The following is a 12,394-nucleotide window of genomic DNA, read 5'->3' on the forward strand; positions in this document are numbered from 1 at the left end:
TTAGGATATAATAGGATTAACCCACCACAATTAGAACAGTAAAAGGCACAAGGCTCCTGCGTGCTAAGCTAACTAGCACACTTAGCTAAAATACACCGGAGTATAAGTAATAAATGCTCGAAATGCAAAACAGCCATAGGAACATATTATCACATCTGGTGGTTATGCCCGGAAGCAAGAAAATTTTGGATTAGAACTCAGAACTGGCTGGAAGAAATATTGGAATATAAATTAGAAACAAAACCAGAAATGTATTTATTAGGAATAATCAGAGGTCAACACAGCAAAGAAGTCTATTACTTAATAACACACATACTAACATCAGCAAGATTGGCATTCGCACAAAATTGGAAACAAGAAAAGACACCAAATGAAGAGATGGTCATCAAGAAAATGTTAGACTGCTCTAAACTAAGTAAATTAACGTATGAATTACAGGATAAACAAAATAAGAACTACAACAAAGTGTGGGAGAAACTGTATAACTGGATAGAAAAAAAAAACAAGAAAAGGAATTAGAATTAAGGAAATATAATGTAAAAAAACCCCAGAATTGTAAAATATTAATTATTATGCATATAGATAAGTATAAATGTTTAATGTTGTATGTTTGTCGATATAAAATAAAAAAATAAAAAATAAAAAAGGCACAAGGCTCATTACACTGCACGAACCCCTGGAGCATCTCAGAACCCTATAAAAACCCATCCATTCTGCTGCTGTCACTGAATTTTTTGGAAACCAAATAAACCTCCTTTCCTTGCAGCCAGTCAGCCTATTTTATTTCCAGTGCCTTTCTCCCAGCTTGGAACCAGATCAGATTTTCCCTACAACTTACAACTCAGCAGGCAGCCTCCACTAGGTGGAAGATACCTTTCTATGGCTCTTGGGTTTTTCCCATAGTGATGTCTGCAGTTATTTGAAACCCCTCCTATTTTGCTAGTTGTTCACAGCATATTCCCCTCAACAGGCCAATTCCTTCCAATTCCCAGGTAATTTGGGGAAGTAAAAAGTTAATTCACCAAATCACTTTGTTAGAAGCACTCTAGCAAATTGACATCATCTGCATAATTACACAAAGGACATAAAACCTTTCTGTACCTGATTAGGCAAAATGGGCTTTTTAAATTTAATGGGCGATGCCGGTGCTGTGACCCAAACGTACCATTAAATTAAAATTTGACTGTATCAGTAAATCATTATTGCCTTTAACATATGTATCTTTAAATGCCAGTGTACTGGAAGTTAGATCAATGTACATTGGTAGTGCAGTGGATTCCTATACAGACCTTGTATAGGATCTTGTATGAGCTTTGGTGACGCAGTGGTCAGAGTGCAGTATTGCAAGCTGCTTCTGCTGACTGTAGTTCACCAGTTCAAACTGACCCATCCTTCCATCTTTCCTAGGTGGGTAAAATGAGGACCCTATACAGATCTTGTATAGGATATTGTATGAGCCTTGTATGAATCAGCAATATGCTGACTGTAAACCACTTAGAGGGGGCTGTAAAGCACTGTAAACACATTACACCCCAATCACACTGATGAGCCACTTGAGTTTTGTGGAAAGTTGGGTGGGGGTGAAAAATATTTACTTCTTCCTAGAGGGGGCGTGTTGTGGTTAGCTCTGGCCCAGCTCCTGCCCCAAGGACTGTGGATGTGGGGGAGACATCCACATGCCGCAGGCCTGTTTTGCTCCCGGTGGAATCTGCTGATGAAGGCCCCTCTGACCAAGAAGACATGAGTGACAGGGAGGAGAGTGTGGCAGACAGCTCAGGAGATCAATTATCTAGCTCCTCCTTGGATTCGGAACAAGAGTTAATGATACAGCCACACATGTGGAGAGCGATGCATAGGAAGCAACAACTGGGTGGGACTGTGGTAATTAGTGAGGCTGCTATAAATAACAGTCTGTGGGTTTGGCTATTGTGGAGGATTATCTGATCCTTGTGTTTCGTGCCTGTCTTGCTGACTTTGACCTTTGTGTGCTGATTCCCCCCCCCTTGAAACTAAACCAGAGCAAAGTGTTTCAGTTTGTGAAAGAAGGACTGTGAATTGCCTAACAGCTGCAAGCTAAGTATTACACAACTGATAAGGGACTTGTAGAAATTACCAGTTTGTTTGGAGAAGAGTGCTCTTTGGCTATACAAAAAGTGTGCTTAGTTTATTTGAATTTTCGGTATAAAGAACATTGTTTTGAATTTTCAAACGTGTGTGTGTCTGAAATTTGTATCTCTGAATTTTTGGGAGGATTCTACCAGAGAGCCCGACAGAACAGGGCGTAGCAGAAAATAATTGAGAAACACTGGCTTAGAGACAATGGGTGGAGGAGGTTCTTAGAAAATTAATGACTCCTGTCCCAAAGGTGCTTTTCCAAGAGGCAAATGGACTTTCTGGTTTTTCTTTGAAGACGTTTTGCTTCTCATCCAAGAAGCTTCTTCAGCTATGACTGGATGGATTTATATCCCTTGCAGACAGCTGGTCATTTGCATCCTTTTACAGAGTTGTTTAAACCACTTGGTGCTTTGTCTGTGTCCTCACGGTCACCCGAGTAAGCTCCACACCCATTTGCACTACTTGGGTGAGCAGGCATCCCTACTTGCACAAGCAGCAGCTGAGTGCATACACTCGTGCTTCATTTTTGTGAGTGGCGTGCCTGCACACCACTCACACAAATAGAAACATAGAAATCTGAGAAAGACCTCATGGTCCATCTAGTCTGTCCTTATACTATTTTCTGTATTTTATCTTAGGATGGATATATGTTTATCCCAGGCATGTTTAAATTCAGTTACTGTGGATTTACCAACCACGTCCACTGGAAGTTTGTTCCAAGGACCTACTACTCTTTCAGTAAAATAATATTTTCTCACATTGCTTTTGATCTTTCCCCCAACTAACTTCAGATTGTGTCCCCTTGTTCTTGTGTTCACTTTCCTATTAAAAACACTTCCCTCCTGAACCTTATTTAACCCTTTAACATATTTAAATGTTTCGATCATGTCCCCCCTTTTCCTTCTGTCCTCCAGACTATACAGATTGAGTTCATGAAGTCTTTCCTGATACGTTTTATGCTTAAGACCTTCCACCATTCTTGGAGCATAAAAGTGCACTTGCCGGTCACTCGTGTGGAACCATTCCCTCTTCCCCACCGGTCAGAAAGGTTGGGGAACTCTGCCATATAGGACCTTATCTATGGAACTGAGAAACACCTTGTGTAGTAAAAAAAAAAATAATGCTCTTATGATAAAGTGTTAAGATTTACATTTTTTATTTGCACTTTTTTTCTGTAATTTTGCCATTTTGTTTTCCTGCAGGGTAGTCTTTGTGATTGTAGGCGGCAATTTTAAAATTATTTCTTCATCTTGGTTATCTTCCAAGCGCTGAGATTTTCGGCGTTCAAAAAATGTTGGTGTACACACTGGCGTGGGATCCTGGAAAGGGGGAGAAGAAAATTATTGGACTAAGAACTGTTGCGGGCTAATTTTAAAAAGTATATTTTCACAAAAATCTGAAATATTTGTTGGCAATGATGGAAACAGGAAATCTTTCTACCAGTGATAATCTGGACAATACAAGACAAAGAGCTGATAAACTCTTCATAGTAACTTTCTGAAGAAAATACCGAGAACAACTTCCCCAAATGTTCTAAATTTAATTCTATATGGTAATTGCATTACAGTGATCTCCCCAGTTTCGCGCTCTCGATCATTGCTAATCGCTATATCGCGATTTTTCCACCCGGAAGTAGAAACACCATCTGCGCATGCGCGCCCCTTTTATCTATGGCCACGCATGCGTAGATGGTGGAGTTTGCGTTCCCCGGGCAGATCAGCTGCTGGGCGGCTTCCCTGGGTCTTCCCCCTCTTGCTGGCGGGAGGGCGAGCGGCGGGCATCAGCGAGGAGCCGGGGTTTCCCCTTTGCGTGGGTGGCCAGTAAGACCCCAGCGCTGTTTCCCAGCTGAGTCCCGAAGCCAAACGCGGAAGTTCGCCTTTGCCGTCTGGCTTCAGGACTCAGCTGCTGCAAGCGAGCAGCCGGGCGGGCGGGCGAACGGGCAAGCGGCAAGCGATCTTGGGGTTTCCCCGTTGCCCAGGCAAAGGGGAAACCCCAAGATCGCTTGCCGCTTGCCCGTTCGCCCGCCCGGCTGCTCGCTTGCAGCGCCGCAGCAGCGAGGAGCCGGGCGGGCGGGCGAACGGGCAAGCGATCTTGGGGTTTCCCCGTTGCCTGGGCAACGGGGAAATCCCATCTTCGGCTCCTTGCTGCTGCCGCGCTGCGGAGCAGATCAGCTGTTGGGCGGCCGAAGGGGTCTTCCCCGCCGCCCACACGCAAACTCCACCATCTGCGCATGTGCGGCCATGGAAAACAGGACGCGCATGCGCAGCTGGTGTTTTTACTTCCGTGCCGCTACATCGCGAGTTTACGATTATCGCAAGGGGTCTTGGAACGGAACCCTCGCGATAATCGGGGGATCACTGTATCCCCTTTCCATGGCTAAATTCCTAAGTCTGTATCATTTGGAAATGATACAGCATAGAGGCGGGAAATAATGCTATAGGATGAGCCAAGTTATCTAAGTTTCCCAAATATGTCACTTCTGGAATACCCAGGAAAAGGACAAAGAAAGCAGTCAAGTATTTCATGCTAAGAGGGCATTGTGGAAGGAAAGCCTATCAGAAATCCTCCTTTCTCCGTGACTTCAAGGCAATTAAAATCACTCTACTAACCAAATAATTCCCTCACCACTGTTAAACTATTCACTAAGGCTGCATTACTATTACTATTAGTCTTCTCATTGTTCCCATTACCTCCCATTTATGACTGTAACTTTTTTATTTATTTATTATTTATTTATTCATATGTCCAATGCATAAATACATAGGAAGAAAACAGACATGTGATAATATAAAAGAGGGTGAAAGTGAACTTAGAGGAGAGGATATATGAAAGGAAGAGAATATATAAGATAGGTGAAAGAAAGGAAAGACAATTGGACAGGGGACGAAAGGCACACCAGTGCACTTATGTACGCCCCTTACTGGCCTCTTAGGAACCTGGAGAGGTCAATCATGGAGAGTCTAAGGGAGAGGTGTTGGGGGTTAGGGGTTGACACGATTGAGTCCGATAATGAGTTCCACGCTTCGATAACTCGATTGTTGAAATCATATTTTTTACAGTCAAGTTTGGCGCAGTTCGTATTAAGTTTGAATCTGTTGCGTGCTCTTGTGTTATTGCGGTTGAAGCTTGGTTGCTTGTATCCTTACGATTTATATGAATATTGTTTCCTGATTGCTTATTTATACCCTATGACAGTGATGGCAAACCTTTTTTTGCTCGGATGCTGAAAGAACATGGCCGCGCGCTATCACGCATGCGTGAGTGCCTACACCCATAATTCCATGCCTGGGGACGGTGAAAACAGTTTCCCCCACCCCCTGGAGGCCAGAAACAGCCTGTTTCCTAACTTCTTGGGGGGCCAATGGGTTCGTGTTTCACCTTCCCCAGCCTTCCAAACGCTTTCCTGGAGCTGGGGGAGGGTAAAAACGCCCTTCCCCATTCCACCCAGAGGCTCTCTAGAAGCCAAAAACGCCCCCCCCCTCCCCGAACCTCTGTGCGAGCCAAAAATCAGCTGGACGGCACACACATGCATGCTGGAGCTGAGATGGGGCAACAGATCGTGTGCCAACAGATATGGCTCCGTGTACCACCTGTGGCACCCGTGCCATAGGTCTGCCATCACTGCCCTATGCCAATCATTAAGTGTTGTACCTTATGATTCTTGACGAAGGTATCTTGTCTTTTTATGTACACTGAGAGCTTCTGCACTAAAGAAAAAATTCCTATACAGTATTCTATTCTATTCCATTAGCACTGGACCACACCTGATTTCCAAATATAACAGAATGCAGCTGTGAGAGCAATCATGGGCTTTCCCAGGTATGACCATATTACATCAACACTCTGCAGTCTGCATTGGTTGCCGATCGGTTTCCGGTCACAATTCAAAGTGTTGGTTATGACCTATAAAGTCCTTCATGGCATTGGACCAGAATATCTCTGGGACCGCCTTCTGCCGCATGAATCCCAGCGACTGGTTAGGTCCCACTGAGTTGGCCTTCTCCAGATCCCATCGACGAAACAATGTTGTCTGGCGGGACCCAGGGGAAGAGCCTTCTCTGGGGTGGCCCCGACCCTCTGGAATCAGCTCCCTCTGGAGATTAGGATTGCCCCCACCCTCCTTGCCTTTCGCAAACTCCTTAAAACCCACCCCTGCTGTCAGGCATGGGGAAATTGATTCCCTTGGGCTGTTTCCATTTTATGTATGGTTTGTCTGAGATGTATGATTGTTTTTTATACTAAGGGTTTTAAATTGTTTTTAACTATTGGATTTGTACTGTTTTGCTGTTGTGAGCCGCCCCAAGTCTTCGGAGAGGGGCGGCATACAAATCTAATAAACAAACAAACAAACAAACAAACAAACAAACAGGAGAATACTAATAGCACTCAAATGTGAGTGTGTAAGAGGACAATTTGAATCCTATGGTAGAACAGGGAGGAAGCACTGGAGCTGAGGGAATGGGGCAGCTGCTAGCATAGCTGGCAAAGCGGAACAGGTTTGTACTTCCACAAATCAATAGCTAACAAGCTGAAAAGGGAAACTGAACCCATCAGCTTCACGATCCAGCAGATGCTGAGAACCTCTGGCCAGCAACGTTTTAAACACCTCCTGATGTGGCCTGTTTAAACAAATGCACATAGTAATATGGTCTGCTTAATGAGCAGCACAACTTGGCTCAATTATGGTTGTAATTCAAGGACTTCTTGTATTCCAATATTTTTTCCCTTCTTCAAATAAAAAATGCTCATTATAATTCAGATGATTTCAAAGCCCCAACCTTTCACTTACTTCATCATCCACTGATGCATCCTCATTGGAATCTGATTTTGAAACCATCTTTTTCTTTATTGGAGGCATCTGAGCAGCCTTGAGAAAGAGAGTCTTAGAATTAAAAGATTACCCCATAATTCAACTTTAACAATAAACATGTTAACTAATTATCTTTAAAACAATTAGCGTTTTGAGTTTGCCTTGAAGCTGTGAAACTCAGAACAAACAAGTCTCATTAAAAACAGAGTGAAGCAAAGACTAATATCGCTTTGCATGAGCGGCTGCCAATCAGTTGCCAATGGGGCTTCCTAACATCCCAAGATTTCATGCTCAAATAAACCCAGATTCTGGACAAAATAAATCCCAAATCCCCCACATAAATACATTTTAAACTAAATTAATTTTTTACCTAATATATACAATCTAATGCATGCAAAACACTTGATGATTTCATTAAATTTTAAAATCATAGAAATCCTGACAGGGATAGAAAAATCCACATCTGTGTTTAAAAATCCAGCCCTGTTTAAAAACTTTTTTGAGTCCATAGGGAGCTACAAGGTTTTGTCTGAATCATGTATCAAATGATCTCATGTTTCCAATTGTCTGGTGATAATATAAGCTTTATATTCTAACTTAAGGCATTTGAATTTACAATAGGTATGTAATAATCATGTTTATGTCTCGTTCTCATTATACTATGTATTATGGGAGGGGGGGGGAGACACATTCACTTACAAATCCAGGGAAATCATAATCTATTCCTTTCCCAGCAAGCCTTTTTCGCAACTTGTTTTCGTTTTTCAACAGCTTCTCCACCATCTTTTCTTCCTCCTGTGCTGTCCGAGTGCGATTGTAGCGTTTTACGGCTGGATATGATGGCTTTCTGAACTTTCGCTCAGAACCTTTGAAGAGGTTTTTATGTACCTTTTCTTCTGGCATAAACTCACCTGTAACATGCAATCAAGGCAAGAGAAGCAGTGAGAAACAGGGCAAGGCCATTACAAAAGCTTCCACCTTAACTGCGGCCTCAAAAAATATTTCAAACATCAATAGAAAACTGTTTTCCTTGAGTCCCCTAAAACAAGACCTACTCAGAATGTTTTTGAACGCATGTGCTCTAATTAATCCCTAACTCTGTCCACCTTGGGGTGGGTCGAGGTAAAAATTAAGCTAGGGTGGGGATGGGCGAGGCGGAGCTGCCCTATTTACCAGGCCTCACACACCCCAACACCTGCCTTGCTTTTTTCTTGAGCTGCTTCTTCTGCGGCGGTTTGTATGCCGCCCCTCTCCGAAGACTCAGGGAGGTTCACAGCAATAATAAAACAGTGTGACAATGTAAACAAATCTGATATTAAAAACGCATCTAAAAACCCATCATTTAAAAACCATGCAACACACACATACCATACATAAAACTATAAAAAGCCTGGGGGAGATGTCTCAATTCCCCCATGCCTGGCGATATAGGTGGGTCTTAAGTAGTTTGCGAAAGACAAGGAGGGTGGGGACAGTTCTGATCTCTGGGGGGAGTTGATTCCAGAGGGCCGGGGCCGCCACAGAGAAGGCTCTTCCCCTGAGGCCCGCCAGACGACATTATTTGGTTGACAGGACCCGGAGAAGGCCAACTCTGTGGGACCTCATTGGCCGCTGGGATTCGTGTGGCAGAAGACGGTTCCGGAGGTATGCTGGTCCGATGCCATGTAGGGCCTTAAAGGTCATTATCAACACTTTGAATTGCGACCAGAAACTGATCGGTAGCCAATGCAAGCCACGGAGTGTTGGAGAGACGTGGGCGAACCTAGGTAACCCCACAATAGCTCTCGCGGCCGCATTCTGCACGATCTGAAGTTTCCGAACACTTTTCAAAGATAGCCCCATGTACAGAGCGTTGCAGTAGTCAAACCTTGAGGTGATGAGGGCATGAGCGACTGTGAGCAATGACTCCCCGTCCAAATAAAGCTCAGGATCAATATAGATCTCTTTTATCAAGCACAGATGGCTTTCCGAAAGGCATCTATAGTTGATAACAGAGCTCTGGATTGATTGCACAATTTCTTGATTGTAGAAGGCTTTCCTTCCAGAAGCGAAGGGGGCCCTGATGTTGAGGGGTGGAGTGAGGGGGTGCCGCATGTGTCAATCCTGAGCCCATTTCTCGATTGCAGAGGACTTTCCGGAAGGCCTCTAAAGGCAAAATTAGAGCCGGGAGTTAGGCGTGCAAGCAGCAAGCAGCCACAGAAGTGGGTCAGCAGCAGATCCCTGCTGGTCGGGCTGTCATAAGGTGAGTCAAATAATTAAACCCACCCAAAAAGAAGTACCAGCCATTTTTTCGGGAGTCAAAAGAAAACAAGACCGGATCTTCTTTTCGGGGAAACATGATATTAAACAGAGAATATCAATTATTATTATTATTAATAATTAGATTTGTATGCCGCCCCTCTCCGAAGACTCGGAGCATTATGGCTTCAGCTAAACAAAGAGGTATCCAGGATCACTGCTTCCCCTTGTGGAATGCATCACGTTTCTCTTCTGCACATATGCCATATATGTCAATTTTTGGTCACAACTGTTCTTTAATATTGTTTCCTCCCCAAAACACTTGCCATACAAATTGGCTAAATATTATTTCCATACTACATTCTTACAGTGCATTTTATTTTTCTATATTTTAATGGTGTATTATTATTGTCCTTGTAAACCCCTGTAGCCAGGCTATATTGAGAGGGTGTATTCCTTCCATAAAGAAATAAACTCATTTGTTATTGTTCCCAAGCACAATAGATAAAGCAATAAAACACTTATGCAAGATCAAGGTTGAATTTAATTCTGTGTGGTGTTCAAACATTTTCTTCTGTTACTTCGGAGGAGGAGGAAGAGTATTCTGTCCTTTTTTTTCAAACGTAACTAAAAAGAACAATATAGATATATCTATATAATATATCTATATTGATATATCAGTCAGTTGGGTAAATTGTAAAAAAAGGGAAAATCTATATTGGGGGGTATGGATTACATTTCAAAGCAGACAATGTAATGGAGAATAAAGCTGTAGTCATGCCTAATCTCAATGCAAAATTGCATTGCATTATTTATTTATGGCATCAATCCCAAAAGACTAAGCAATGAATAGCTGTAAAATATACAATCCAATTAATATATTATATAGGTTAGTAATATAGGTGTTTGTGGCCACAAATCAATTCTTAAAGGCCTTTCAAAAATAGTCAAGTTGTACCTTCTCTTCAAAGGTTTATGAAAGCGAAAGCTACCCGCATTTTACAGAGCTGACTATTCCAAAGGAAGAGAATGTTCATAGAAACACTTGCTGTTACATTCCCTCCCTTCACACTGTGATAGGAAGGGTCATTTACTGGTGCATCCTCATCATGTGAAGTAGGCAGGTAAAAGATAACCCAGAATAACAATCCTTGCAAAAAAGAGCAGTTGCAAATTCTGAAGATCACAGAGATTGGGGGCGGTGTGTGTGTGAAAGGAGGTGAATGAGAAAACTTGTAAAAAAAAGGGGGGGGGAGTTTAGTGGGCTATTTTTTAACATCTGATTCTTTCACGAAACTGCTACATTTAACAAACTAGGATATACTCACATTTCAAGAGTTTTTCACGGACAAGATAATTGTTCATGGTATCTGCAGCTATCTTTGCAATTTCATCATATTCAAATTCCACAAAAGCATAACCTTTGCTACCTCCTGTCTATAAAAGAGAAGGAAACAATTGTTTTTTTAAAAAATACAATACTTTTATAAATGCAGGATAACTTTTTGCTTTGTTGTTACCATTAGTAGATATATTTCTGCCTCTTTTTCAGCAGCTCATGGCAGGACATAAATCAGTCTTTTTGCCAATTTGTTTTACAAAAACTCACCGCAATACAACTGACCCAAAGTCACCCAGCGACAATCTTAATCCCCCAAAAATAAAGTTATTATTAAAGTTAATTCAAATCAAAAAGGTTTGGGAGCTTCTAGCCTAAAAATGTGTTAAGTCTGTAATGAGAAATGCCATTGGAAAAGTAAGCAGTCCAAGGACTGGATTAAGTGGCTAAATCAGAATCAGCCTCAAAACCCCAAAATGTATACAATTTATATAGTTTATATTGTATATAAAACTCTAAACTCTCTCCCACATATAGTGTGTAGTTGTTCTAATTGCTTCAATGCCTTGTGTTTCATTTGCTCTGACACTATGTGGTTTTTTAATTGTACACATCATCCAGAATCACTTACATGAAAGGAATGACTAAATATTGGCACCTAAGTGATGAAAACTCTTTGGGTAACTCTGAGCCAGTTATTCTCTCTCAAACCTATCTATCTTTTAATCTATTAAAAGTGTTGTACCACATGTTTCTTGACAAATCTATATTTCCTTTTATGTACACTGAGAGCATATGCAAATTCCTTGTGTGTCCAATCTCACTTGGCCAATAAAGAATTCTATTCTATTATCATCATCTATCTTTCTTTAAATCTATCTATCTATCTATCTATCTATCTATCTATCTATCTATTATAATCTATCCTTTAATCTATTATCCAATCTAATCCAATCTATTATTTAATCTATATCTAATCTATCCTATCCATCCGTCCATCTCTCTAATCTATATACCCTATCTATCTACAGTATCTACAGTGTCTGTCTGTCTGTCTGTCTATCTATCGATCCTATCTATTCCATATATCTACCTATCTATCATCTCTCTCTATATATATGAGGCGGTCGGTTAAGAAATGTGTTATATATAAATGAATTATAATAACCGGAACCAGGCTCACCTTTTTACTCCTCGAAAGGCGGACCCGAGTCACTGTCCCAAACTGGCTGAAGTACTGCTGGAGCTGAGACTCGTAGAGGCCTCTCGGCAGGTGACCCACGTAAACGACGCCAGGTTTCACCTTCTGATTCTTCGAGGTAAAACGAGAGAGGAGAGGTGAGGTGTCAACATACACTGGAAGTTTCTCTTTCCCAGCGCCCAGCGGGAGAAACCACCACGGTCCCCCTCGGTTTCTTTTCTTACCTTGGAGGCCGCCTTGCGCACCCGCTGCACCTCCGCTTGGAATTCCCGCTGCCGCTCCGGGTCCAGAGACAGGAGAGGAGTTGCTGCCGACGCGACGCTGCCAGCCGCCATCACGTTTCCAGAGAGAAAGACGGCAGCGCGCCTGCGCCGCAAACCGGAATCTCCGTTTCGTCACTTCCTTTTCGGATGCACCGGAGGGGGTTGCTTTTAAACTTTTCAAGAAGACCCAGAAAGGGTATAGCGGCCCCTATTGGTCAGAGTGTGAAACAGCAGCCTCTTGCGCTGCATCATATTTTCATTTTTAGAAAATGCTCTAAACTCTCGAGCACCTTTGATTGGGACTACAATCCCCTCCGCCTAAAGCCTTACTCCCAAGAAGAGGCATACTCCGAACCAGCCCCGAACGCCTCCTTTAGCTCCACCCCCGGCACTTTGCAGCCGATTTCCTCCCCCCTCCCCACACGCGG

General features: G+C 42.5%; 1 protein-coding gene across 1 annotated transcript; it reads right to left on the minus strand.

Annotated features, from left to right (window-relative positions):
• Positions 1–3,247: 3,247 nt before the first annotated feature.
• On the minus strand, positions 3,248–12,386 carry NIFK (nucleolar protein interacting with the FHA domain of MKI67). Its single transcript, XM_070753673.1, has 6 exons — positions 11,928–12,386; positions 11,686–11,814; positions 10,492–10,600; positions 7,625–7,836; positions 6,905–6,982; positions 3,248–3,434 (listed from the first exon to the last, which is right to left on the minus strand). The coding sequence occupies exons 1-6, from the start codon at positions 12,036–12,038 to the stop codon at positions 3,255–3,257; spliced, it is 819 nt and encodes a 272-aa protein (XP_070609774.1). The 5' UTR covers positions 12,039–12,386; the 3' UTR covers positions 3,248–3,254.
• Between the last annotated feature and the right edge of the window lie 8 nt (positions 12,387–12,394).

This window comes from Erythrolamprus reginae, chromosome 5 (genome assembly GCF_031021105.1).
Source record: "Erythrolamprus reginae isolate rEryReg1 chromosome 5, rEryReg1.hap1, whole genome shotgun sequence".
Lineage (NCBI taxonomy): Eukaryota > Metazoa > Chordata > Lepidosauria > Squamata > Dipsadidae > Erythrolamprus > Erythrolamprus reginae.